This window comes from Sinohyriopsis cumingii, chromosome 1 (assembly GCF_028554795.1).
Source record: "Sinohyriopsis cumingii isolate HCF-2022 chromosome 1, ASM2855479v2, whole genome shotgun sequence".
Classification (NCBI taxonomy): domain Eukaryota; kingdom Metazoa; phylum Mollusca; class Bivalvia; order Unionida; family Unionidae; genus Sinohyriopsis; species Sinohyriopsis cumingii.
This window is the reverse complement of record NC_142961.1, coordinates 13,358,586-13,381,496: the sequence shown is the minus strand read 5'-3', so window position 1 is coordinate 13,381,496 and position 22,911 is coordinate 13,358,586. Positions and strand designations below refer to the sequence as shown.

Here is a 22,911-nt window from a genome sequence, read left to right as displayed (position 1 = left end):
ACATCACTTTGGCAAACGATCGCCTGCCTTCGTTTTTCTCGATGTGATCTAAAGTGATGCCTTCTTGTGCCCAGTATTTCTCTTTGAATGTCTTTTGGTCTTCGGGAGTGTGACACCAGGACGGATAGCCTCTGGCTTCTTGCTTCAGTTTCAAAAAGGCATCCACGTAGTCGGCGAAAATGCCTTTCTGCGTGGGGTCACCCTTGTGGTATTGTTCTGTCTTGCGAAAGTGGCAAATTTCGTACACTTCTAACAGTTGGTATCCCATGTCCAGAGCTTTGAACAATTCTACGCTGACCCAGGTCCCCGTCAAGGCCCGTTCTTCCTGGCTGTGCTGACAAGGTTGATCTTGGTTGCAGATTTCGGCACAAGTACGGCACAAAGGAAACATCAGTTTGCCTTGGCAATGGTGAGGTATGGTTGGTATAGGTTCGTGGGAGGCAAAACTTTGCACTTGATCAAGCGTTCGTATTGTCGAATGATTTTCAGGTCGATGTGTTCGGTGAATAATTGTGGGTGCCCTGCAAGAAAGTGACAATATTTGCACACGTAGGGATACAGCGAACACACATCCAAGTATTTGATTTCTTCTCCTTTCTTTTCGTCGGCTTGGTACAGCAAACAGGTGGCATTGGTCCTTCCTCCGTACAAACTATCCTTCGGGTTCAGCGGGTCCATGAACTGGTAACTTTCCACGAGGCGTTTTAACTCGGGATCGGTTTTCAAACGGTGATCGTATTCGTGTTCCCATATTTCCACCACTTGGTATCCTAGCTGTTCTAACTTTAGACGTCGCTGACAAGTGGCCTGGTACAAGTCTTCCATGGTTCGTTGTAAAAACTGATTTTTAGTGCCGCGGTCAGGATAACAGACGGGAAATCCGTGAAATAAGCACCCGTTAAACTCGTACACGATCTTGGGGTTTTCTAAGTCCCATCCATCGACCGAATGCGTTCCGATGGTCTTTTCGCCCCCTTCGTTGCGGGCATGCTGAATCCACTTGTCTTCCTTGTCGCACAAGTAATGTAACCAGCGTAGGGCTTTGACCGAGTATTGACATTTGACATAGCTGGTCGTTTGAGGACTAATGACAGCCACGGTGTTTTCAGGCATGAATCGTTAGCGGTACACTAAGGAACACGCTTTGGCAATGGTGCAAGCTTCTTTCAAAGGATCGACCCCTCCGTGTTCCATGAACAGTTCTCAAAATTTTCCACAGCAACGCCGTAAAATGACCATGTCGGAACGACAATACTTTAGCATTTCTTCCTGAAAGTCGAAAGGGTCCGAGGCGTGAGCCTGGTACCAAGCGTAGAAAGCTTCTCGTTGTTCGGTACGCATGTTGTCGGGGTCGTAATAGTGAGCCTCAGGCAAATGGGGTAGAACGGCGTGTTGGTTGGCTTCCGTATTGAAAAAGTGAGGAAAGTACCCTTTAGCCATTTCTGTCATTCCAAACGTTTTAGGCATTCGACTCAAAGGCATGGCCAAGTAACTCATCGAATCTTTAAACTGCACTTGTCCCACTTGCATGAAAATGATTTTGGCTCCGTTCAAAGTGACTTTAGGGCGTTCGGTGCCTTGTTCCGTACAGTACCTCAAAAGAAACTGTCCATCGTATCTGGAGAAATTGTGATCCATCACTGTGGCATGGCGATGACAATCTCCGTAACGTTCGATGTCCTCTTGGCTCCATGTCTTTTCGCTGGGGTCTAAGACCCATCGGGCGAAATCGGCTAGCGTCTTTGGTCCTCGAAAGATTTTTTCACGTCCTCCAGGAATCTTACTGCAGTGAGGGCAATAACTCAAGATAGGTTCTTGAATGCACTTTTCGCACGCTCGATGAGCCACGCAGAAATTAGGAATGTGAATACCGGTCTCTTGCATGCATTCGAAATCGAAAAAGATGAAATTGCCTTTCTTCTTGTGTCCATCCTCTTTCTCTGATTGGAATTGGTATTTTTGCACGTAGCATTCATGTTCCAAGTCCACGATGTGGTGACAAATGTGACATTTTTTCTTTCCTGAACATACGTGTGCCTTGGCATTATTGGTACGTATGCCTTGACCACACGTAGGGCACAATCTCAGGAGTTGACAAGCACATTTCTTCTGTGAACCTTGCACCTTCAAATGTTGTTGGTAACAGGCAGGGCTGATAAACGTGCGCTGACAAGTTGAACAATGCACTGGTTCTTGCCCTTCGCTCAGACAGGGTGGAGAGGCCAAACATCCTGAGCATTTCGAGCCACAATGCTTGTGTTGCTCTCGGTTGTTATAGCCATAGTCACATTTCTCACAGTAATATCTGTATCCCAGGAATCCGGTGATGGTGGTAATGGTATCGAAATGGTCATCGTGATGATAGACATGAATGTATTTTCCATCGTTAAAGTCTTTCCCTCGAAACAGCAGAGACCCACGCATTTCTTGAGGGTGCACTTTCAAGGTGTAGCGTGGAGCTAAAATATCTTGCAATGTTTGCATCTCAGGAATGCCACAGGGTGTGTCTGTGGACAGACCGGCTTGTTGTAACAGGAGTTCTGCTTCACTTCGTTGTTTGGCTCGGTCCGATTGTCGAATGTTCTCCCAGTCTCTTTTCCATTCTACCGTGTCGTTCTTGTTGGCATAGGTTCGTCCCACCACGATAGCCCTGGCTAAACACATCTGGTCTTGAGAATTGTGAATTTGGACGAGGCTACGCTTAATGCTGCGAAGGTCGTTCACCAATAAGACCTTTTTGCGTCCTGTCCCTTGAGGAGGAGAGACGTGGGTCATAAACAGTGTGGCTTTTCCATCGGTGATGTCAAACTGGTCATTGGATTGTTGTACGTGTTGAATTTTGTCCATGACTTTGGAAGGGGTCAATTCTGCAGGGCTGCTAAACTCGATCCAAACAGGGGATTTCAAGCCGTCGTGTTGTATGGAAAGTCTCAAGCGATCGTCTTCTTTGGCTTGACATTGTCGCTTGAGTGTGGTGAGCAAAGAATCCCACATCTCGGTGATGAAACCTTCTGCTTTCTCTAACGGTACGTCGGACTTGAAATTTTTAAACTTCACCCTGTACGTGTAAGCCGTGGTTCTAAATTTTCTAGAGGAGCGCTTTTCTGTCTCTCGAATGTCATAGTACTTTTCAGGGTTGACTAAGGGTGGTGAACTTTGTTTAGAGGAAGACTCTCTGGGCTTGAATTCTGGTTCACTCATGTCCTCTTCAAAATCACTGGCATGAATTTGTTCCAAGACTTCAGCCCTGGTACGAGGCGATAGATCACGTTTCTGCCTCTTACTTTCTTCTTCTTTCTTCTCAAATGAATTGGATCGTTTCATCTTGATAGCAAAACGTCAAATGACTAAAGTTTAAACACCATGGACTAATTTATAGTCCTAGCAGACCAGCGTATATAAAAGGGTGTGTGTCTTGTCTTTTCACTATTCATTTCACTCTCCAACCGAGCACAACGATGGAAGAGACTACACAAATCGAACATTTCATCAGAGCTTTGCGAGGGGTCATTAGAAAATTTTCTTCAGACCAGCCGACGGACTACTCTCCTTCCTTGCGAGATAAAAGTCAAGATACTTGCTATATCTGTCAGAAGAAAGGGCATTGGTCTTCAGCGTGTCCAGACTGTCAAAAAAGAAAAAAAGGGGTTAGGAAAGACAAAAGTCAAGATACCTGTTATTATTGTAAAGAAAAAGGACATTGGTCTCCAGATTGCCCAAAAAAGAAACAAGAAGAGTCAGAAGAAGAGAGGGATTCTTCAGAAGAAGAGAGGGATTCTTCAGAGGAAGAAAACAGCCAGGTAAAGAAAAAGAAACAGGAGAAGAAAAGAAGAAGGGAAGAAAGTGAGGAGGAAGAGGAGGAAAAGAATGTGACGGTGAAGAAATTTAAAAAACAGAGAGACTAAACAATGAGACAGAAGAAGTGTATGAACTTTTTAAAGTGTTCTGTTGAGAATTGTGAATTGTGAATTGGATTGTAAATATTTATAAAAGAATAAATTAGGTATAAAAAGGTAAGTGTCTTTGAGTTTTGATTTCAAAATAAGAACGTACACTCACGCACTCATACACATACTATAGGGTAAAATGGGTTGATTTTTTTGAGTTTGAATGGATGTTGGCAATTGAAAGTCTATCTCTTTTCGAGAGACGTGGGTGGCCCTGAAAAGGGCCTTTTTTCGGTGTAGGGGTGAGTTTAAGCAATCAACTTTAACTGCCTTAAGCCTTTGCCACGGCCAAGGCCTACTTCTGGACTGCGTATTGTTGATGATGATGATTTGGTTTAAATCACTAAGGGTGGCACGGTAGGCTTAGTCACAGGGGTGGAGTGTTTAGCTCGGGAAGGTCGTATTCTTTTCGGTCGTAATAAAGAAGTCTGATACATTTGTTTCAGACTTCTTAACTCCGCTAAAATGTGTAACAATACCGTGACTGTTTGATTTTCACACCCTTGTTTCTTTGCTGCTTCTGCTTCTTCTTGTTGTTGTTCTTTTTCTTACCTCTTTTTCTTGCTGTTGTTGCTGTAGGAGAAAAGCTTGTTCCGCTTCCTTTTGCTGTGGTATAAATTTCTCCAATTCTTCTTTCTGTCTCTGTCTAAAATTCTCCACGTGCGGTAATGAAGAAGGTGACGAAGGTTCCGGAACAAATTCTTGCGAGGTAAGAAAATCCACAAAATCCCAATTTACCTCTTCTGAAAGTAAGTCCGGGTTCCTTTGGGTGGTCTCCACTGCTGGTGCACCCCAATTGATGTTTTCTGAGTTTCCGTCATGTTGAATAACTGTTGCATACATTGACTGCGCACAGGCGCTAGCGAATCTATATAGACCACGTGACGTCACAGACTGCTCTCTTCGGATTGGATGCGGGCTGACTGAATTATGTAACGCGTGTTTGGATTGGTCAATGAACTCAATCCGTTTCAATCCTTCCTCTACCTATAAGTAAGCGCAGTTCACTGCATTCATTCACCTGTTCTCGGCGCCTCAAGATGTGGACCGACGTTGAATCTTCCACCCTTGTATCTTCAGTGATGTTCAGGACGGACATACCGATGTATGTCCGATCCAAATGGACAGTTATCCATAGGACCGACACCAGCCTATGGATACGAAGAGTCTATGTGGAGAGGCAAGGATGCCTCAAAAGAGTGTTAATGTACGGTCCTACAGTGAGGCGAAGCTTAAGAAGAAGAAGAAGATGTCACAGATGCCCTTTATGTTAAGGGTGTATTAACAGAAACCAAAGGCCCTTTTCAGGGCCACCCACATCTCTCGAAAAGAGATAGACTTTCAATTGCCTACCCCATTTTTTAAAAAAAAAATAGAGACCCCTCCCTGTTTCAATTTTACATAGACCCTATACCAGCCCAAGATTTTTGTCCATGTTAAATTTACACAGACCCTAGACAGGCCCAGGGTGATTAATGTTAAATTTACATAGACCCTAGACCAGCCCAAGATTTTTGTCCATGTTAATTCCCATAGACCCTATAGTGGCCCAGAGTGATTAATGTTAAATTTACATAGACCCTATACCAGCCCAAGATTCTTGTCCATGTTAATTCCCATAGACCCTATAGTGGCCCAGAGGTTTTGTCCATGTTAAATTTCCATAGACCCTATAGTGGCCCAGGGGTGCTTTTAATGCTAATTCCCATAGACCCTATGGTGGCCCACTTCACTACTATCAAGTACAAGACTCTTCTGTCCAATACCAAATACAAGACTTTTCTGTCCTATACCAAATACAAGACATTTCTGTACTACACCAAATACAATACTTTTTCTGTACTGTACCAGATACAAGACTCTTCTGTACTATACCAAATACAAGACTTTTTTGTCCTATACCAAATACAAGACTTTCTGTCCTATACCAAATACAAGACTTTGTTGTCCTATATCAAATACAAGACTTTTCTGTCCTATACCAAATACAAGACTTTTCTGTACTATACCAAATACAAGACTGTTCTGTATTACACCAAATACAAGACTTTTTTGTCCTATAACAAATGCAAGACTTTTCTGTCCTATACCAAATACAAGATTTTTCTGTACTGTACCAAATACAAGACTTTTCTGTCCTATACCAAATACAAGACGTTGTTGTCCTATACCAAATACAAGACTTTGTTGTCCTATACCAAATACAAGACTTTCTGTCCTATACCAAATACAGGACTTTGTTGTCTTATACCAAATACAAGATTTTTCTGCCCTGTACCAAATACAAGACTTTGTTGTCCTATATCAAACACAAGACTTTTCTGTCCTATACCAAATACAAGACTTTTCTGTACTATACCAAATACAAGACATTTCTGTACTACACCAAATGCAATGCTTTTTCTGTACTGTACCAAATACAAGACTCTTCTGTACTATACCAAATACAAGACTTTTCTGTCCTATACCAAATACAAGGCTTTTCTGTCCTATACCAAATACAAGACTTTTCTGTACTACACCAAATACAAGATTTTTCTGCCCTGTACCAAATACAAGACTCTTCTGTCCTATACCAAACACAAGACTTTGCACAAGACTTTTCTGTCCTATACCAAATACAAGACTTTTCTGTCCTACACCAAATACAAGACTGTTTTGTCCTATACCAAATACAAGACCTTTCTGTCCTATACCAAATACAAGATATTTCTGTACTACACCAAATACAATACTTGTTTCTGTACTATACCAAATACAAGACTCTTCTGTACTTTACCAAATACAAGACTTTTCTGTCTTATACCAAATACAAGACTTTTCTGTCCTATACCAAATACAAGACATTTCTGTACTACACCAAATACAAGACTTTTCTATACTATACCAAATACAATACTTTTTTCTGTACTGTACCAAATACAAGACTCTTCTGTACTATATCAAATAAAGGACCTGTCTGTCCTATACCAAATATTGGACATTTCTCTCCTGTACCAAATTAGTCCGAGTTTCCTCTGACCCTGCCCCCCCCCCCTTTTTTTTTTGATATTTGGACATCTATGTTGGGGTGTAGTGTCAGAGTCCATTCCCTATCGAAAGTTGGTATTCGCCGACACCAGTCGGCATAGGGCAGCCGCTTTCTAGCAGGCCTAGCAAACTTGAACGACCTATCATCGAGATATGCCTGCATGAAATCGATAGTAATATCATTTATTTTCTCAAACGTCGCGAGCATAACATTCATTATATCTTTAATCCGCTGACAATCGAGACGAAACTACAGCGTTGCTGAAATTTGACCTGGATCTCGCCATTAGCATTCCATATCATATGGCTATACAAATCTCGCAACCTGTATGCCAGTGACATCAGAGGTCATATAAGTCACGTGATTTCAACCATTGCTAATGTTGCTGTAGGAAAATGAATCGAACATAATAATGAAAGTCGCGTAATCTTTATAGACAAACGAAAGAACACAAACTTATCAAACAAGTTATTCTGAAAACTACGACCGGAAATCTGTAAATGTTGCAGCAACTTGAAGAAAACTAGATTCACGAAGCAGAGAGCACAGGTCAATGCGGTAGTCACGTGATACCAACAAAAATATCGCTCACACCTGCTCAGCACTGGTTGAAAATGGTTTTCTTTCACCCTGCCGCGGTACCAACATGTTTCTGGTCGTTGTTCTCAGAATAAATACATTGAGAATTAAGTGTGCATTATATTTATTTACAAACATTACGCGACTTCTATGCAATATTTTCAAATTCTATGTACAGCAACTTTGGAAATTTGTTTATTGTCAATATAACGTGACTCCTTGACCGGTGATGTCTTTGACATTTAGGTTGCGAGTTTTGTATAGTCATGTGACTCTGAATGCACATGGCGAGATCCAGGTCAAATTTCAGCAACGATGTACATTCGTCTCTTCTGTCAACGGATTAAAGACGACAAACGATATGCTCACGATTTTTGAGAAAATAAATCATATTCCTATCGATTTCATGCAGGTATATCTCGATGAAAGGTCGTTCAAGTTTGCTGGGCCGGCTAGTAAGCGGCTACCAATGCTGACACCAAATGGTGTCGGCTTATTCCAACTTTTCGATAAGGAATGGACTCTGACCCTACACCCCAACATTAATGTCCAAATATCAAAAATGGGGTGGCATGGGTCAGAGGAAACTCGGACTAGTACCAAATATATAACTATTCTGTCCATTACCAAATATATGACTTTCCTGTCTTAAACAAATATAGGACTATTCTGTCCAATACCAAATATAGGACTTTCCTGTCATATACCAAATACAAGACTTTTCTGCCATATACCAAAAACAAGACTTTCCTGTCCTAAACAAATATAGGACTATTCTGTCCAATACCAAATACAATACTTTTCTGTCCAATACCAAAACAACACCATTACTTCATATATAAAATAAAGGGCTCATAAATACTCTTCATAACAAGCCATGCAACAATAAATTCTAAGCAAGTAAGAAACGAAATTCCTTCCATTTCACACATTTTATGCAAATGACCTCAATTACAACTTTGTCACATGTCATTACCTTTGCGCCCTCTTTTGGCGCCTTTCCAAAGTAACAATCGTATTATTGTGTTCCAATTAGCTTCCATCCCATACTTATTTACTTACGAAATTCTTCTGCTATTTCTATGAGACAAAACAATTCATCAGTTGTATGTCGGTGCAGTAATTTACTTTTAGAAAATCATACATTTTGCTTGCCTAGAATTTCTCCGCAAACACATTAACTCTATTCGAATCATATTGGCTGTTTCCACTATGGTATTGAAGGTAGGATTTACGGTGAGGTTATTCAGTTTTAAAAAAAAAAAAAAAAAAAAAAAAAAAAAAAAAAAAAAAAAAAAAAAACGCCATCTACTGTAAATAACCGAATTGGTCTGAATGGCAGCTATTGACATACATGTTCATTGGAGGTATGATCCATAGGATTGATCTCTAAGTTACGAATGATTTACCACGTGTTATACTTGCTATTTACGACATCGTGTGATTGTTATCCATGAATTTCAAAGTGTATATCCGTATCATTAGCTTTTGTTGTTTTCTTTTTACAAATCAAGGTTGTAATTTAGGAGCCGAATAAAGCAGAATCAGTGGCTGAACAAAGCCCATTTTGTAACTACTTGACAATATCCCCAGTGCAGTGTAATTTTAAAAGCGTGCGTGTGTTTGTGTGTGTGTACACACACACACACACACACACACACACATATATATATATATATATATATATATATATATATATATATATATATATATATATATATATATATATATATATATATATCATAAGGGCCCGCGATACAGGCGCCAGATCGCCAAGCCAGGACGGAGGGGGGGGGCATTTTTATTTTTATTTCCGAATTGGTTATGCGGCGCCGTTTTTATCTAATGAAAATGATCTCCGGCCATATATATATATATATATATATATATATATATATATATATATATATATATATATATATATAGCATAAGCTCATCTGTATTCATTTATCTCTTTTTAGCAAACTGTGGAGCGTTCATGACATCAAAGATGTGGTCCGGCTGAGTGCCTATCTTACTATGTTCCTCGTGTGCATACTGGCTCCTCACGTGATTACCCTTTACAACCCTCTCACTCCGATCTGGCTGATAGGTCAAGTGTTGCACAAATATTTACTGATGCTGTCTATACTATGTACCTTGGTTTATATCAATAAATAATTACGACTTATTCCAAGCTTTGGAAATTTTATACCTTTCCACCTTTGATTAAATACGAGTGTCGTAAGCGCTGTTTTAAAAACTAATAATGTGTTCATGACTTCTGTCCTGAAATCAACGCAAAATTAACCACAATGTAATGGACAAGTGTAGCATGCTATGCCCATTCCATGTTTGCGGCGGGGCAACAAATAAATTTAAAAAAAAAAAAAACGAAATCCACGCAAACATTCAAATTGTATCAAAGATAAAATGTATAAAATCCATCCAGACAGCCAGCCATCTATCATGTTTTGTACATATGATATCTAACCGAGGACACAGCGGCAGTCCTGATCCTGCGATTACCTTCCTTGCATGATGGTAACCTAAATCGCTGATTAATCCTTTCTTACATCTAATTAGTACGTTCTTTTTTCCCTCATAATACACGTCAGAGTTGTGCGATTAATTTGGGCAATACGTTCCTTTTCTGCAAAGTTTCAATTCAGAATTCAAAATGGTCGAGTGTGATGGAAAATTAGAAGACATATTGCGATATCTTCTGAGTTTACTAGGCCTGGAAACCCAAGTCTGTTTTACTGATTCCGTCGTGTATAGTTAATACCTAGAGTTTGAAACACAGTCTTAAAACTCTGATTCAAGTATTTAGTCAGATCAGAACCAGATGGTAATACAACAATCAAATGAACAGGCGCGTGTTGAGTGTATGGGCTTGTGTGTACAGTGTTTTACATCTTGAGTTAACCAAGTGGATCGTCAGGATGTAGAGCGCCAGTGTATAATTGAAATACCTGTGTACGCTTTCTGGTTTGTGGGGGCGTCATAATTGTTAGCTATTTAACTCTGTCCCAGGCCTATTATAAATACACACAATCGATTCATATTGACAAAACGAGGTCAGATATTCAGGGTGCAAACAGTCAACCAAAATCGAAACGGCAAAAGAAGTAGAGATCAATCCAAAGAGGTAAGAATGGCACATTTTAATCTTTATTTCCAAATGCGTTACTCTTAATGGGACACTTGACTATAAGGATAACTTTATTTATGGTATGACCCTTCGTCCGGTGTGGGTTGTTCTTCAGTCTTTATTCCTTTGAATAGCCGTGGCTGTCATACGCGCCATGTTTCAAAAGCTAAAGATGTGCTCGTGGAAAATCATGGAAAAGAAAGGCCGTTCTGCAAGTGGCCCCAACGGAAGACTAACTAAGGTGTGAAGGACACGCTTAGTACTATATGCTCCTTCCATCATCGATGGGGGGAGGGGAACTAATCAAACATGCAATTATATTAAAGATAAGAAGTTTGAACCACGTATCCATCAATCCATCCATTTCCATCTATCTATCTATCTATCTATCTATCTCGTCCTGTGTATATAATATCAAAAATGATGGAGGCCACAACGATAGACATGGTCCTACGAGTTACCTTCCTTGCATGACGGTAACTAAAATCGCAAATGACTCTTTTAAGTTTGAAATTCATACGTTCTCCTTTTTCTCCTAAGACACGTCAAAATGGTATTGCGAAAAGTTAAATGAGCCAGATATGCAATTTGCAAGAAGAGATTTGTCATCATCCGCAATTCCGAATGGTATATTTCCCTCTTTTTGTTCTGCTTGATTGTTTGATTTATATACAAATCGTTTTAAGTAAGTGACTATCGAATTTTCTTTCCCCATCAATATGTTTCACCAATTACGCATTCAAGTAAAAGTATATAGTTGCGGACACTATGAGAGATAGCCAGATAACGGACCGTGATTGCATATCAACGTGGTTTCCTCTCTGCCTCCAAGTACATTTGCCTTAGCGCAATTCATTTGAACAAGAAGTCTTTACCTGAAAAGTTCTTTCAGTTGAGAATTCGAAATAGTCGAGTCTAGTGGAAAATTGGAAGACCTAGTGCGATATCTTCTGAGTTTACTAGGTCTGTTTTACTGATTCAGTCGTGTATAGTTAATACCTCGAGTTTGAAACACAGTCTTAAAACTCTGATTCAAGTATTCAGTCAGATCAGAACCAGATGGTAATGCAGCACTCAAACGAACAGGCGTGTGTTGAGTGTATGGGCTTACGTGTACACTGTTTTACATCTTTAGTTAACCATGTTGATCGTCAGGATGTAGAGCGCCAGTGTGTAATTGAAATACGTGTGTACGCTTTCTCTTTTGTGGGGGCGTCATAATTGTTAGCTATTTAACTCTGTCCCAGGCCTATTATAAATACACACATCGAATCATACTGGAAAAAAAACGAGGTCATATATTCAGGGTGCAAACAGTCAACCAAAATCGAAACGGGAAAAGAAGTAGAGATCAATCCAAAAAGGTAAGAATGGCACATTTTAATCTTTATTTCCAAATGCATTACTCTTAATAGGACACTTGACTATAAGGATAACTTAACTTATGGTATGACCCTTCGTCCGGTGTGGGTTTGGTGTCGGCATGGGGTAGCCGCTTACAAGCCGGTGCAGCAAACTTGAACGACCTTTCATCGAGATATGCCTGCATAAAATCGATAGGAATATGATTTACTTTCTGAGATATTGCGATCATGGCATTCGTTATTCTGTAATCCGCTGTCCGACGAGACGAAAGTACATGGTTGCTGAAATCTGACCTGGATATGGCCATTTGCATTCCTATTCACGTGACTACCAACTGAACCTTCATGTCAATGACATCAGAGGTCATACAGTCATGTGATATCAACAATATACCATTTCTAGTGTTGCTGTAGGAAAACAAATCGAACATATAAACGAAAGTCACGTAATTTTTTTAGAAAAATAAAAAAACCCATAAACTTCTCAAAATATTTAATGTGAAAACAACGACCGAAAATCTGTAAATGTTGCAGCAATTTGAAGAAAACCAGATTCACTACGCAGAGAGCACATGTCAATGTTATAGTCACGTGACACCAGCAAAAACATTGTTGCTACGTGCTCGGTACTTCTTGAAAATGGTTTTCTCCAACCTACTGCGATACCAACATGTTTCTGGTGGTCGTTCTCAGAATCTATATGTTGAGAATTAAGTGTGCATTATATTTATTTACAAACATTAAGTGACTTCTATATAATATGTCCAAATTCTATGTACAACAACTTTGGAAATTCGTTTATTGTCGATATCACGTGACTATACGACCTCTGATGTCACTGACATGTTTGTTGCGAGATTGGTATAATCATGTGACTCAGGATGCAAATGACCAGATCCAGGTCAAATTTCAGCAATGACGTACTTTCTCTCGTCTGTCAGCGGATTAAAGATATGACGAATGCTATGCTCAAGATTTTTGAGAAAATAAATAATATTCTTATCGATTTCATGCAGGTATATCTCAATGAAAGGTAGTTTAAGTTTGCTCGGTCGGCTAGAAAGCGGCTACCCCATGCCGACACCAAATGGTGTCGGTGAATTCCAACTCTTCGATAGGGAATGGGCTCTGACCCCACACCCCAACATAAATATCCAAATATAAAAAATGGGGTGACAAGGGCCAGAGGAAACTCGGACTAACGTCTTTTATGGACCTGTTCTCCAGCAAGTTGTCTTTACAACTTTCATTTAGTTTGATAACAATGTTCCTTTGAATTTGCTGTACGAAGGCGATTTCAGTTCCTCTTTGACCCTGTCTTTTTTCTTTAGTATTATCAATTTTTAAAGAATACATTTTATAAATTATACCGTATTATGAAATTCTAGCCACAATAAACTATATTTATATAGCCATTCATAATGTATATGCACAATAGAGGATCTGAAGCAATTGCATCAATTTGTTCAAAACAATGTTTAAGGCCTTTTGACAAAAATCTTATTTCCAGTATTAATCTAAACACACTTGAAGTAAACAAAGTAAATCTAATAGACATGTTTATATTTTTTTTTTACATGTTGTTGACATGGATAGAATTAACTCTGTTGTAGCATTGTTTCCTTTTTAGTTTGTTAATAAACTGTTTAAGTTATGGAACTTTTTGGTCTGTAGTAGTGGGAATGTAGTTAAGCACTTGTTCTAAGTATTTTCCTTCACATTTGGCGAATGCTCATTATCACCGTCTATTTGCCTATAAAGTAATTTAAAACACCGTCTATTTGCCTATAAAGTGATTTAAAACACCGTCTAAAACACCGTCTATTTGCTTATAAAGTGATTTAAAACACCGTCTATTTGCCTATAAAGTGATTTAAAACACCGTCTAAAACACCGTCTATTTGCATATAAAGTGATTTAAAACACCGTCTATTGGCCTATAAAGTGATTTAAAACACCGTCTATTTGCATATAAAGTGATTTAAAACACTAATCTTAGCAACTGGATTGTTTCCAAAACATCAGAAGCATTCATATCATCAGGCAATCTCCTGTTCTTAGTGAATATATACTAGTTGTTATTTTACTTACTTTTAGCATTCAGTCATTCAGATTAAAACTCTTTTCAGTTGATGGAAACATTATAATAAAGTCAGACATATTGGTAGTAACAGTATAGGGCTGATTTCTATTGACCTGTCAAATGTCTTAATACGTTATTTGTGGAGAAGCAACTGATCTTTTTTTTGCATATAATTGCATATTTCAGCAGCAAGGATGGTATGTATGGATAGATGGATGTGTATGTATGTATGTATGTATGTGTGTGTGGGTTTGTATTACTGACTGACTGACTTTTTCTATTTCCTCTGCAAAAGATATTTTATTCAGTTGTCTTCATTATTACATACTAGTAACATGAACATTAAAGTGAGGTTAATGAATACTCAATACACTAAACATGTAATATATTTACACAATGATTGACATTATTACATAATAGTAACATGAACATTAAAGTGAGGTTAATGAATACTCAACACACTAAACATGTAATATATTTACACAATGATTGACTTTAGTCCTCCGCCTTAAAATTATATTTTGTGCCTCAGTCTTATTTGTATCATTGCGAGCATGGAAAGCAAGGGAAATACCTACCAGTATGTCTTATTCTTATAGAAATTCTTTTTTTAGAACATCTAATAATTTAGACATATGCATGAGGTACACTGTATATTTAATATTTGCAGTATACCATATATCTGATTTGAAATATTTTTGTTATAAACTAGTATGGTATATTAATCATGAAACCATTATGTACATGAAATAGGTATATAGGCACACAAAGACAGGAACATGTATGTACGTATGTATATATGTATGTATGTATGTATGTATGTATGTATGTATGCATGTATGTATGTATGTATGTATGTATGCATGTATGTATGTATGTATGTATGTATGTATGTATGTATGTATGTATGTATGTATGTATGTGCAAGGAATATCGTAACAGCTGCAATTCCTGTTTTGATATAAAATCTTGTCTAAGTTTAAATGTATTGATTTTTTGCAGATCTTAATAATCACCTAAATCAAGATGGCGGAATTCCGGCTCAAATTTAGCGTTGCTATGGTACTAGCAATTGTACTGAGTGAGGCAGCATCGTTCCTTTGGTATGGCCATTACTCTCCTTGGCATGGGCATGCTGGAGAACGCTATCTTCTGACCGCTTTGATCGCCGATGTCGTTCTTGTTATCCTTATCCAGTGGATTGTGGAGTAAGTAAACCTTGAAATGACAAGAATAAAAGCATATATCTTTTAATATCCAAACCAACAGCCATCATAATCACATGCACTCGAGATGTTTTGCTTTAGTACGATTCGAAATGAAGCAATATCCTTAATATAAATACTTATACAAAATTCCTCTGACACCGAATTTTTCGCAATAAACCAATTTATAACATAAAGCAGAGACTTGAATGTTTGACGGTAGGTTTAACTTATTCGCGTGCGCATATATATATATATATATATATATATATATATATATATATATATATATATATATATATATATATATATATATAATATGCTTTTAAAACCTGTGGTGAAGGTGCATTCAAACTGTAGATGTGTTTCTAAAGCAGAATCGGGGTGTATATCTGTCAAAATTTAGTATAAATTCCGTTCAGACCTGTGTATGGATGAAAACGGGGTGACCATTTTTTACCACCCTTAAGGTTACAAATTCCTTGACCGTCTCCCCTCTTTTTCTTTATAATCATTTTGCTAAGCAAACATTGGTTCCAGAAAATATTTTGGTTGCTTTCAAAGAATGAACGCTGGCGAAAGATAACTTTACTTTGTTGTTGTTTTCTGTCGAACCTACTTTAGTTGGAAGTAATGTTTCAGCAGCGTCATCAGTTTGTCAAGAGTTATTTCCCATGTGTGTCTACAACCTAAATCCCTTGACAAATTTTCATCATACTTGGCATGAATCATTATGAGGCTAAAGACAAATTATTCTGCGACATATTCGCTGTGTAGTTATTCATCGGAGTCAAAGTCACTGTCATGTCCTATTGGGCACTATTGTTAAAGTTTATTTATTTGCTTCTATTTTCAGAACCTCTTAATATCATTTCTTTGTGTATGGAATTAATCATTATGAAGCTAAGTCCGTTAATTCGGTCAGTCATTCTTGCTCTTTTGACCTTGGATCAAGGTCACAATCAAAGAAAATTTTGTGTTGCAGGATTAAAACTTTTATTACTTTATGTGTGTGTGTGTGTGTGTGTGTGTGTGTGTGTGTGTGATTTGGATTTTTAACGTAGCTGTAACAATTTTTCAGTCATATCGCTAAGATGTCTGCAGTGTGGCAGTTTATAGCAATGTCTAGCACTAAGGCATCGTGCCGCAGACATGTAGCATGATGTCCCACCCAGTCACATTATCCTTACACCAGGCCCAATACTAACCTCTTAATGCTGAGAGTCACGCGGCGGCTGTTAATACCATTTTTTTGTAATTCTTGGGTATGACTCGGCCGGAGATCGAACCCACGACCTCCCGCATCCGAGGCGGAAGCTCTAACCACTTAGGCCACCGGAGCGGTCACCATGACATAACACTAATTACACAACTATTTGACAGCTTACATCTCACTACTGAACAGAGAGTCACGATGCAGCCGTTAGTACCATTTTTATAAGTCTTTAGTAGGACTCAGCCGGGTTTCAAAACCGCGACCTCCCGCATCAGAGGCGGACGCTCTAACCACTAGGCCACCGGAGCGGTGCTGTGTTTGAGTATCTCGTAATAACTTGCTATACTCAAAATATGCCACAGTCGAAATAATTACGTAAGTGAATGCAGAACCGTTGTGTATTTCATCTCTCCATTCTGACGCTTCGTAGGATACATTTCACTCATCATATTAAATCTACTGTATAGGTTTGCAAAACAAGATGAAATAAACCGAACAATAACACGATTCGTAGCATTAGGTAAGCCGAGATCAAGTCACTGTAGGCTGGCAAAATAGGTAACACTTGAGACAAAAATTGAAGAAACATCTCTGGCACACGGCAAATTCTGCCTTCGTTTGACAATATTGTCAAAAAACACTGGTCTCAATAGTTATATTTTAAATTCTGTCTTCGTTTGACAATGTAGGCATAAAGACACTGGCATCACAAGTACTATCTTAACTTAGCGCATTGCCAAAAGCTGAGCTCAAGTTAGAGTAGAGATGGCAAAATCTTAAATTTTGTTTAAAAAAATCAATAAATAAAAAAATTCATCTGATCAATGAAACTTTTTGCCAGACTTAACACTGAATATTCTCATATATAACTTGCCGCCAGTAAACTTTTTGCCAGACTTGACACTGAATATGTCTCATATATAACTTGCAGCCAGTAAACGTTTTGCCAGACTTGACACTGAATATGTCTCATATATAACTTGCTGCCAGTAACAGAGGTTGAGGTTTTGGGCCAAAACTTAGCTTTGTGATAGCCCATATTAAAATGTATTGAAACATTAAAGGAGAAATGATAATTCATTATCCATACACGTTTTTATATGAAAGTGGCGATTATTCATTGTTTTAGAGACGTGTTGAAGTGTTTGTCCAGCATGTTGCTCATTACATGTTACAACAAAAAATAATAACTTATGTTTATTTCATGTCAGTCAATAAAGTGCAGGAAGAGATGACCAGACTGATTGAAGAAAGCTACTTGATACTTTGTATCCCAACATCCTTACTATAAAATTATAATAACATAATATAAAGTTTTAAATATCTCATTGTTTACGACTGTTTGTCTCTACATTGTGATTTCACTATACGATATGAAAGAAATTATTGAAGCACTCATTAATCAATTGTAAGGTGAGATTTTATGAAAAATGTATCTCAATTTCGTTCCAGCAAATACTGGTCAGTTCGTCGTGTGCAGGACGCTGCGATACTGAGCATGTGGCTAGTACTTCTGTATGTTAGTCTTCAGGCACCTCACGCGGTGTACGGTCTCCATCACATCTCTTGGCTTGTCTATCACGGAATGCACAAGTTCGTCCAAGTCTTCGTTATTTCAGCATCTTTGTTCTACTTCAGGGACTACTAGTTGATTTGTAACATGCTGCATGAGAGGATGGGGTAGAACAAATGGCAACATGGGAAAGGGTACAGACGAAACACAGCATGCTTTTCGGAGACAATTTATCAAGACAAGGACTCTAATCACCATAATCAATCTCTATCTAATCCATAGGCAGGTCTGATCTGAAATTGTAATTAGCGATACACTTGCTTTATGGGAAATAAATAATTCGTCTGCTAAATCGGTTGACTACCACCTTGTAAAATAAGAAGATTTTGCCATACGAACTGAACGGAAAGGACCCTTCATATGGCCGTGATTAATCCATCTTGAAATATCTGGTCAACCGCAGCTGCGTAACGGTCAGAACGTAAGGATATTTTGTTACCTTGGAGAAAGACGAGGACAAACGTGTCGCTTTTAGTGTTTATATGTTTATATAAATGATATGGATCGCAGTATGACATTTAATTCTAACAGCGATGGTAAACTCTTTAAGGCATGGGATAGAATAACTGTATTTTGAACTGTTGAAGAAAGAGACATGCTGTCATTAAGTGATAGAAAACAGTGTTTAATGCAATTCTTTAACGAAGATTAGGAAATTTTGAAACTGTTCATCATAAGTTAACATATTAAAGAAAATATATTTTATATCAAATTAACCATGATTTGGTGATGTTGCATCTAACAAGCTCAGTTAAGGCGTCCTACAAGTTTTCAATTCAAAATCAGATTTCTTCTCTTTAGTAAACTATGACACATTCGATACATCAATAAAGAAGCCCTTAATCCTCGTCATGAGTAATTTTATTTCAAATAGTTCAGTACATGTGATATAAATGACCAGCATATGTATGTGTGTGTCTGTTTTTCTGTCTGTCTGTCTGTCTATCTATCTATCTATCTATCTATCACGAACATATCTTTTTAAACGAATGGGTTGCAATTCGTCTCACATTGTAAATCAAGATCCAAGAATTTGTTCAACTCTCCCTCAATACACTCGTCTAAATATGTTTCCACCTCCGCGTCATTTGTAGCAATGCGATAGTTCGGATTTGAGATTTCTGTGACCGGTTAAAGCTAACTCATTCTATACCACATGTAAAATTCAAACTTATCGTCTGGATTATCTTTACTTTGTTCAGATACCACCGCGTGTGCACCAGGAGATATACAGAAGGCTGCTGAAAAAAGAGCCGAAAGAAGCAACAAAAATCCAATTGAATCACGTCGCATGAATTAAACAATTTCAATGACATAATGACAAAATCGTTGCAAAGGTGATTGTTTTGAAAACCTGAACTTTGCGGCGGAACATGTCATTACGAATATTGTAGATCCCTTTTCCTTCCGTTGCATGTTGTAGTGATATTCGAGCATGCCTTTAATGCGGCATCGGAGTCCAGTCGCGTAAACAGCTATGCCGCAAATGTGGATCTGTATGCGGATACTATCACGCGCGCCAGGGAAGACTTACCAATGTTAATGTGGGGGTTGAGAAAAAGGTATTGATACTGTCGAGAAAAATGACAGTGACATTTATGAAAAATATCTGGGATGGAAGCATTCGTGGTTTTCGATCCTGGCAATGTAAAAATAAAATTTAAAACAAATTCATTGCTGAAACACGGAATTAGAGGACGATTTTAATTATACGGGCATGTCCACCTGAATTCATCTTAAAACATTTCCGCAAGATCACGAAAAAATGTTACTGAGAGGTGAAAGAATGGCATATATACTTGTACTATTAGGAATTCATCAAGGCGAGTCACGGTTGATCGTAAGGCAGCTTCGTGCAACAACACCCTAATTGCATGTCAATAATTCTTAATAACCCAGACGGGTCGAAATGGTACATACGGTCGCCTACGAAGAAAACCGCCGCCACCGCCGTATCGTAGTTACTCTTGCCGCGGAGGCTTTCGTGTATGGTCATCAACTAGTTCAAGGGTTAGGGTTCAAATTGATCAAGAGCACTGGTGATTTTGATGATTACCAGGAAATCATCCCAAACTCATACAAGCAAAGACCCCGTGAAGTTTACCATCAATGATGAAATTGACTACGGTTTGCTACAATCCCGGCGACGTTTTATAAGTACACCCGAGCAGGTTTAGAATGCACTCCTTCCAGATGTATATAAGTCCAAGTTCAGGTTTCCCGTACAAGCCTTACCGCAAGATGAGTTGTATTCCAACGCCAGCCTGAAATCTACCGTGGGCAGTTGTAAACGTGGAAACCAAAGACAACTGTTATTTTGAATGGGCGATCTTTCACAATGGATCCCAAGCATGACAGTACAGATATGTCTGGAAAATACCAACAGACCATTGGTGAACTCGAATTGTTAACATAGAATGTCCTGTACAGGTTACATACATTAATGTGTGCGCTTGGAACAGCAGCCTCCAGCCTGTTGGAATATCCAAACGTGCACAAAGCAAAGACTATTGTTGATTTACATGGATGGTTCAAGGGCGCGGCACCAAGACGTGTGTATAAAAGATTTTCCTTGAATTTGTTTAGATGTATAGCAAACACAAGAAGAAAAAGTTCCCGTGCTGACGCTTGATGCGAGTATTTTGCACCTAGCAACTGCTTCACAGCCATTACGTTTACTGTGAAGGAGTAAGCGAGAAGCCGTAGCATACTATCATGCCAAAAACTGGCAAGAATGTTCTGAAATTCACCGCAGTGCAAAGAACGATCAAAGTCCCATTTGTCATTTATCAAAATTTTTCGGGGAAAGTTGAGGTGTTTATTAATTCACTCGATGTTATAGCGAATCTTTCATACCAAGTGTTGTGAAACCTTCTTTGGAACTGAAACCTGCACATACAGCGCATGCAATCTACAGTAAGGCAAAACAAGAATTCCGGTTGGGCCTCATAACATGTATGGGTATGATGGTCACTTAAATAAATCTCAACGGTATCGAATGTGGCAATAAGTTTCATTCCCAGAAACATGGAACAATGCACGACGTTTTGGCTGGGTCAGCTACAGTTCATTCACTCACTGAAGATTCTCATTTCTAGCCTGGAAAAACTCGTCAACAACCTTTCAGCAGAAGCTTCCAATGCACTCGTTATAATTTCTTTTCGATCACATGTCCATATGGTGGCGCTGAACCCATGAGTGAAGCCATAACATCCACTCTTGGGACCAATTCTGAATAAAAATTTCCTACATGTACTGATGCCCTAATAATCAGTCTGCATGTGTACGGTTAAATCACTCCACCATGGCCTGAACACTTTGAATGCCGACTTTTCCAACACGAACCCGTACGTGGTGTTTCGCCAACAATTAAGCAACAGATCCGAACAATTCTTTACCGGATCCTATCAGCATAAGACAAGGCGATATATGTGGTCCACATGATGCACATCAATACGTCTGCAACATTTACTGAATCTTGACTTTCTTATATATGCTGGCATGACCTAGGACGGTCAGGGCATATTTGTATGCATGCACACGATTGCTTGCAAGCACTATGCGTACCTGACCATGCGCAAGGAAAATATTTTGTCCTGAAGAACTTCGTTGGGTATTGAAATATCAGACCATCTACGAGAAATAAATTTGCCTTCAAGGCTTGCTCGGCCAGTGTTTGACAACTTTCCAACGTCTACTTCACTTTCCAATAATTGCCAGGATTATAGTATAGCAAACGTCACGTCCGTGTCAGTTATATATAATTTTTGCCTTCAAGTCGCGCGCTTTCGATCATCAAATGCAATCACGGTTTTCATGCCTTGTTTGAAAATCCATCTGATAATTCTTTCTCCGACATCTGGTCCTGCAATCGCATTCAAGTGATGGATGAGATCCACATCGGCTATTTTATGTGCACAGACAACGCTTCAACTCGGTTTACTGACACATGTCTTTGCTTTAGACGGTTATTATAATCCAGTCGTATGCCTAGCCATATTATAGCACCGCAGTAATTATATCCAGGGATATGCTTTCACCCAATATGATTAAAATCAATCTCCACTGCCCTACCTGAATATCTGATAGCGACACCCTTAGGGGCCATGTTCTGGCGATATATATGAGTACCGTAATCTCTAATTTTATCAGCCGATCAGATGAAGTCTTATGTATTTGCATTGAGAGATTGATCAGTATTACTGGAGAGCATCAACGTGTGTCGAAAGATTTGATTCACTTTCAGATTTCTGAAAGTTGCATTTTCATTGGCTATTTCAAAAGTCACCAGAACATGGCATGCCGTTGATTACCCAAGCAATGAGTTTCGGAATATTCCCGAAAATCATCCGGGACCCACATACTTTTCTCACTGATGACTGTGAATTGACTATTCCAATAACTGCATACAATGGTAAAAACAGACAAAGTCGAGAGCAGCAGAGCTGCCAGCAATGTTATAGCAGAGAGGGCTGACCGACGCCTCAAAGCTGCCCTGGATCGACTGGAACTGTGCAGCGACTACATAGATATCCAGAATGTGTTTAAGATATGTTTCCATTGTGTTTATCTGCACGAAAGGATCTCACAGCAATTTGCTGCTGATCAAACCCAAGCTCAAAATCGCTTCAACAGAAACGAGAGAAATCGCTATTCCAACACGATAGGTATCAGTCAGAGAGAGCCTAGATGCATCCAGAAACCTCATCGAGAGCATGCACGAGAGCATCGGTGTGCTCGCAAAAGGCACCAGTGTACTGGACAGAGAGGCAATGACAAG

The 22,911-nt window shown here is 38.9% G+C and overlaps 2 protein-coding genes across 3 annotated transcripts in view; both read left to right on the top strand.

Moving 5' to 3' along the window:
* Positions 1-9,727, top strand: part of LOC149806433 (uncharacterized) — a 32,839-nt gene extending 23,112 nt beyond the window's left edge. The window contains exon 3 of the mRNA XM_089953212.1: positions 9,519-9,727. Within this exon, the coding sequence (XP_089809338.1) occupies positions 9,519-9,717 (199 nt within the window). The 3' untranslated portion in view covers positions 9,718-9,727. The remainder of the gene's footprint in view (positions 1-9,518) is intronic.
* Positions 9,728-10,432: 705 nt separating this feature from the next.
* On the top strand, positions 10,433-18,979 carry LOC149806432 (uncharacterized). Of its 2 annotated transcripts, none has more exons than XM_089953199.1 (3): positions 10,433-10,687; positions 15,140-15,345; positions 18,011-18,979. In XM_089953199.1, the coding sequence occupies exons 2-3, from the start codon at positions 15,164-15,166 to the stop codon at positions 18,204-18,206; spliced, it is 378 nt and encodes a 125-aa protein (XP_089809325.1). In that variant the 5' UTR covers positions 10,433-10,687; positions 15,140-15,163; the 3' UTR covers positions 18,207-18,979. The 2 variants fall into 2 exon arrangements, with proteins under 2 accessions (XP_089809325.1, XP_089809317.1); XM_089953191.1 differs by lacking the exon at positions 10,433-10,687 and adding an exon at positions 11,588-12,054.
* The last annotated feature ends 3,932 nt before the right edge of the window (positions 18,980-22,911 follow it).

What these genes read in the sequence shown, in the direction of transcription:
- LOC149806432 (XM_089953199.1), top strand. Translation starts at nt 15,164, where the DNA reads ATGGCGGAATTCCGGCTCAAATTTAGCGTTGCTATGGTACTAGCAATT. An exon ending in CTTATCCAGTGGATTGTGGA is followed by an intron (nt 15,346 to 18,010) that starts GTAAGTAAACCT and finishes ATTTCGTTCCAG; the next exon opens with CAAATACTGGTCAGTTCGTC.